The sequence below is a fragment of the Grammomys surdaster genome, unplaced genomic scaffold (assembly GCF_004785775.1).
Source record: "Grammomys surdaster isolate TR1022 unplaced genomic scaffold, NIH_TR_1.0 278, whole genome shotgun sequence".
Classification (NCBI taxonomy): Eukaryota; Metazoa; Chordata; class Mammalia; order Rodentia; family Muridae; genus Grammomys; species Grammomys surdaster.
In genome coordinates this window covers 13,062,034-13,068,316 of record NW_021604719.1, presented here as the reverse complement: position 1 = coordinate 13,068,316, position 6,283 = coordinate 13,062,034, and the positions used below count along the sequence as shown (strand labels likewise).

At 41.4% G+C, this 6,283-nt stretch overlaps 1 protein-coding gene across 2 annotated transcripts in view; it reads right to left on the bottom strand.

Annotated features, from left to right (window-relative positions):
- The window catches only part of Gramd2b (GRAM domain containing 2B), a 96,452-nt gene that overhangs the window by 2,423 nt on the left and 87,746 nt on the right, over window positions 1-6,283 (bottom strand). For both annotated transcript variants that reach the window (XM_028777176.1, XM_028777177.1), the window contains exon 13: window positions 2,695-2,788. In XM_028777176.1, the coding sequence (XP_028633009.1) occupies window positions 2,695-2,788 (94 nt within the window). The remainder of the gene's footprint in view (window positions 1-2,694; window positions 2,789-6,283) is intronic.

Sequence of the window (6,283 nt, the reverse complement as noted above, 5' to 3'; positions counted from 1 at the left end):
AGGGAGGGAGGGAGGGAGGGAGGGAGGGAGGGAGGGAGGGAGGGAGGGAGGAAATAAGTCAGTAAGCAACAGTCCTTCTTTCATGGTCTCTGCTCCAGTTCCTGCCTTGGCTTCCCTGGATGACGGGCAAGCTCTAACAAGCCCAGTTCCACCCTCTCCCACTGCACGATGCTTCCAGCCTGTGCTTCACAGAAGCAGAGAAGGAAACTAGGGCCCTGACCCAGCATCACTTTATCCGTGACTATCACACAGGCCATGAAGTAATTGTCAACTCTACAGTTAGAGGTTGAGGGGTCAGTCCTGGCTGCCCAGCCTGACCACCTGATTCTGATCCCTGGAACCCATGACTCCGACAAATTGTCCTCTGACTCCTACATGTGCACACACACACACACATACACACACACACACGAAAAACAACAACAACAAAATCCAAACAAACCCCAAAGCCTTGCTTTTCCTACTCCCTATTTCTGCTTTCTACCTGCCCTGCCCAACTCTCAGGAAAAAGGATAGGTGGAAAAAACAGGAGCAGAAGGAGTGAAAGGGAACTGAAGTAAACAACCAATATTCAAAATATGTAAACATGTTATATAAAAAGACATATATATATAATATATATACACACACACACACACAAAGCCAAAAAACAAAACCCAAAGAAAAGAGATAAATAGGCAACTGATAGCCCAAACCCCAGTGGTCAGTAAACATACGAAATGTTGATTTATTTTTTATTTTTTATTTTTTTAGGATCTTTAGAAAATATAAATAGAGGCATGGAGATGGTTGAGTGGGTGAAGATGCTTGCAGTGTAAGCTTATTGACCTCAGTTCTGTTCCTGGAACCCACTGAAGAAAGAACAGACTCCCAGTAGCTGTTCAGGGGCACTCTCCTCATACCCCTCACACCCCATAATAATAAATAGAACATATAAAGAAAATTCATGATAGGATTCAATTTCCCAGTGTCAGATGGGTAGTCGGGACCAGCATGGTGTGTCTGAAAGAGGATGTGGGGACATTTGAGGGCAGACCTCATGGGACTTGAGGGGGGAGCAGCTGGGGATTACCCTTGGGTTTGCTGTGTTGCCTGAAGGAGTGGTGTGGATCATGATCAGAAAGTGGATCCTCGCGGCTGATGGATGACCAAGAGGCTTAGACATGACCAGTCTCTGACGGCAGAAAGGAATTGCTGCAAAGAGCTGAGTCACGGCTCGGGATTTCACACACTGGATCATGGCTTTGTTGTTCCCAGGCTGTGCCAGGCCACTGTTCAACAGCTCAACAGCCTTGGGAACATTTCGGGCCAAATCTACTTTTCAGGGACTCCTTTCATTTCTAGCAGCCTCCCTAGCTGCCCAGCTGGGCTGGGTTTGAGCCCCACAGGAACAGACAATTGCCGATGGTACAGGCCAACATCCTTCTGTTTTCTGTTCCCTTATTACAGGATGTGCTGTCCTGGCAGGGTCTGGTGGGAGATGAGGAAGAGGCCTGTGGGCTTCCTTGCAAGGAACGATTTACAAGTCAGAATGAGTAAAACTCAAAGACAAGAGTGTGCTGCTCTGGAGAGCGGCAGGTAAAGGATTAGTGTGAAGCCAAAGGAGCTGATGGAAAGGACAGACCATTTGAAAGGAGAAATAAGCCTGGAAATCAGGTGGAATGCTGGGATCTTTGTGAATGGTTACCCCCTCCTCTTTCATCCACGTATCATCCCAAATCTACGAATGCCCTAGGGTAACCACAGAGTTAGCCAGGGAAGATCCTTGGAGGGAGAAGCATGAGTATATATACTGTTAACCTGCAAAAGCAGATTTATTTATTAAATAAATAGGCAAATAAGGTTGAACCTACACTCACTCAAGTGGTAGACATATTTTACCACTGAGCCAGTCCCAAGCAGAGGACTTCCCCTCTCTACCCAAGACAGGGTTTCTCTGTGTAGCCCTGGCTGTCTTGTGACTTGCTTTGTAGTTCAGGCTGGCCTCGAACTTAGAGATCTTCCTGCCTCTGTCTCCCAGGAGCTGGGATTATAAAGGCATGTGTCACCACATCCAGCTTTTTTAAAAAATGATTTTATTCTTTTAAAAAAATTTATATGCATTGGTACATAGATAAATTTTATATGCATATATTATGTCTGTGTGAGGGTGTTGGATTCCCAGGAACTGGAATTACAGACAGTTGTGAGTTGTCATGTGGGTGCTGGGATTTGAACCCAAGTCCTCTGGAAGGGTAGTCAGTGATCTTAACCATTGAGCCATCTAGCCTTTAAAGCAATCAGACTTCTAACCATGCTTGGCTGGTGGTTCAAATTCCAGGTCTCCAGTTAAACTTTCTATCTTTGCCACCTTGATCAAAGTAATTTAAAACTTTATCCTCTCCTTTGAGCCAAGACAGTAAGAGGAATTAAACCTAATGTTTTATGTGAGCTGAGTATTTACTCTGTTGCTGGTCAGTAGTCTCTAGTTGACTCTCTCCATGAACCCCACTGTCTCTGACCACTTACCAGTGGTCCCATGTCCAGCCAAGGACACAAACAATGGACCAACCTGGTTGCTATTTTGCATAAAATGAGATTAAATTCTGTTTGTTTATAGTAATAATAAATAATAATAATAATAATAATAATAATAAAATAGCCAGTAGTAGTTGAAAGGAATGACCAGATTGTTCCTGGGTACAATCAACTTACCTTTTCTAATTTCACTATGTTAGCTGTTAGTTCTTGGCAGAGGACTTCTACATTTAACTGTACTTGTGATCCCAGGCCGGATGGGACTGCCTGCCTGTAAGGAAAAAGAGAAGCACCATTCATGGAATGAATACAGGTTAAGTTTGAACAGAAGACTCGGCTAGGAGAGAGGACCAGCATCATTTTGCCTATGACTATCACAAAGGCACAGCAGTAATCCTCAATTCTAGGCCAGATCTTTAGGGGCCAGTTCTGAGTTTAGCTGACTCTCTCTTAAGCTACTTTTCTTCAGGAGCCTTGGCTTAAACATAAAACTCCGATAACTGTTCTCAGGCACACGGTTTCTTAGAGTCTTTGTTTAGATTTTAACACTGTCACCATTCCCCATGGCAGCTATGTGTGCATGAAGGACTGCTGGTCTCAGCCATGGGAGAAAGAGCCATTTACACTAGAGTGTTTGGAAAGCCAGGGAGTATCTTTACCTACATAGTTAAGTTTCCACACAACCATGGGTCTCCTCCTCCAATTCTTTCCTTAAGACTTGTTGTGTAAATATACAAATATAACTCATCATATCAATTGATTCTTTATGGCTGGAATCCTATACTGCAATACTGTACCAATTAATACCATTCCTATAGAGTAAGAACATGTTCCAGGAAAGATGGTCTACTATTACTTCTTATATTTCCATGGTCTGCATCATCTGTAGTTTTCTTGGCTGTGAATCTTTAAAATAATATTTATTTATTTTTAAAGATTTATTTTTATTTTACATGTATGAGTGTTTTGTATGCATGTATGTCTGTGTATCATATGCATAAAGTGCCCTTGGAGGCCAGAAGAGGGTACTGGACACCCATGGATGGTTGTGAGCTGCCATGTGGGTGCCGAAAATCAAACCTATGTTTCCTGCTAGAGCAGCAGCCAGGCTTTTAACAGCTGAGCCAGCTCTTCAGCCGCTCTTGCTCTTGGTTAGGATTTAATCTCAGTGGTTCAGTTTTTGGATCTCAGTAACTGGTCTGATTTAGTTTCTATCTGGTTCATTTTTGAAACAGAGGCACTTAGAAAATCACTGATGGGGGGCTGGGGAGATGGCTCAGTGGTTAAGAGCACTGACTGCACTTCCAGAGGTTCTGAGTTCAAATCCCAGCAACCACATGGTGGCTCACAACCATCTGTAATGAGATCTGATGCCCTCTTCTGGTGTGTCTGAAGACAGCTACAGTGTATTCATATATAATAAATAAATAAATAAATAAATAAATAAATAAATCTTTAAAAAAAAAAAGAAAATCACTGATGATGACGTATATCTTAAGAAAGCTGTCTATTATGAACACATCATATGTTTATAAATCATTAACTCATGGAAATAAGATTAAAATCCTTGAGTTTCGTTTCTAGTTCAGGGGACTTGAGGTTAAGAGAACTGACACAGCAACAGGAGATTCTGAGGGACAGAGATATTTTTACCACCAGGCATGGAGCCAGAGTAGAGGAGTAGGCTCCTGAGGAGCCTGCAACCTGCTGACAACACTAGCCAAATGTATGGGCTCAAGAGGAAGGCTCTTCAGAGAGTGCAGTGTCAGGTTACACATGTGGATTTAGTTACCTGCCTCATTCTGAACAAAGGGCCCAGGGAAAATCAGGGTCTGGGATGACACTGTATCAACATATCAACAGTCCTACCTTTCACTCACATCCTCTGACCTTGTATGTGGTGTGTGTGTGTTTCATTTTTCTATGTAGATTAGTTTTTTAGATTGTATTTCCTCTTGGGATGATCTCAAGAGGAGAATGAACATTTCATCAGTCAGAATTCTCTCCTCTGTACTGCTAACTTAATTATATGGTGCTAAAACATGAGGTATATTTTTCTAATAAAACCAACTCCTAAGAGGATAGGAATTAACATTCTACAATCATTTGGAGTCACCTCTACGACGAAAAGAGAGTTGCATTAACATTTTGAACATGATGAAAGATCAAGGGTAGGGTCTATGGATCTGTTCTAAACTGTTTGTTAGGATTCTGTACTCACTTATTATTCAAATATACATTTATGGCTCCCAAATGACCTGCATGTAAGCATACACATAAACCTTAGAACAAAGCCTAGAGGGTAATTTACACAGACAGTGAAGAAGGGCCTAGACTGAGATATGACAGAATAGAAAGCATAGATTCCAGACAAGTGTCACCAGTGTCACCTGGGAAGCCCCACTGCAGCCTTATTCCTTCAGGAACTCTGGGATGGGTCCCATGTGCGACTTTAAGCAGCCCTTTAGTGGACTTTGATGTCCACTGAGGTATGAGAACCCCTGGAGAACTGGGAGCCCTGTGTCTCTGCAGTTTACAGATCTATGTTTGAACCCTGGTGTCATTATAAATTATAAGACACTAAGTATTCCTGACTCTCACTTTGCCTGGGTGCATTCCTCAGTACCTATATGGTGGCTAATAGCTATTTGTAACTCCAGTTCCAGGAAATCTGACCCCTTTCTTCTGACTTCTGATACACATACATGTATGCAGGCAAAACACTCATATACATAAAATGAATCTACATTTTTTAAAATTGAGTAATCGTTGTCTTATAAAGCTGTGAAAAAAACATAATGAAGGAAATTCAGATTTATATATGTATGTATCCATTCTATTTTATTTATTTATATTTATTATTTTGAGGCAGAGTCTCTCTCTATAGTTCTGACTGTCCAGGAACTCACTATATAGACCAGGCTGGCCTTGACCTCACAGAGATCCACCTGTCTCTGCCTCTTGAGTGCTGGGATTAAAGGTGTTCACCACTACACCAGTATGTATGTGTGTGTGTGTATATATATATATATATATATATATATATATATATATATATATATACAATATGTATATTTAATCTTATGTGTATAAGTGAATGCATGTACAGTATGTGTATAGCCCATGGAGGCCAAAAGAGGGTGTTGAATTCTCTAAACTAGAGTACAGATGGTTGTGAGCAGCAATGTGGCCCTGGGAAGAAAATCCAGACCCTCTGGAAGAGCAGCCAGTGCTCTTAACCACTGAGCCATCTCTCCAACCCTTGTACCCATTTTAATAGGGTCTCTAGGAAGTGGTAGATATTCTTTAAAAGGAATCTCTCTTGCTAAAAGTATGATTTCAGTCAATGTATAAAAATCGTCATGAAAACAGACTTAAAGGACAGGCATGTTGAAAGTTGTAGAGGAATTTTAATTCAGTAACATGGCTGCTTTGGTAAGGGATCTAATGACCTTCTAGGTGTGTGGTGATCAGGATAGAATGACATAAATCCTTCTGGAATACAGACATGCCCTTAATATACACCTTTAATCTCAAACAATTAGTTTGTAGAAATTAATTTGTAGAAATTAGTTTCTAGAAGAAAGTAGCCATATTTGAAAGTGACGTCTAATTGAGGGAAAAAAACTTGAAAAACTTGATAGAATGAGTCAGAGATAGGATATGCCCAACTCTCATGAGAAGAGACAGGAAAGAGATGACTTAAGAGTGGAGAGAGAGAGAGAGAGAGAGAGAGAGAGAGAGAGAGAGAGAGAGAGAGAGAGAG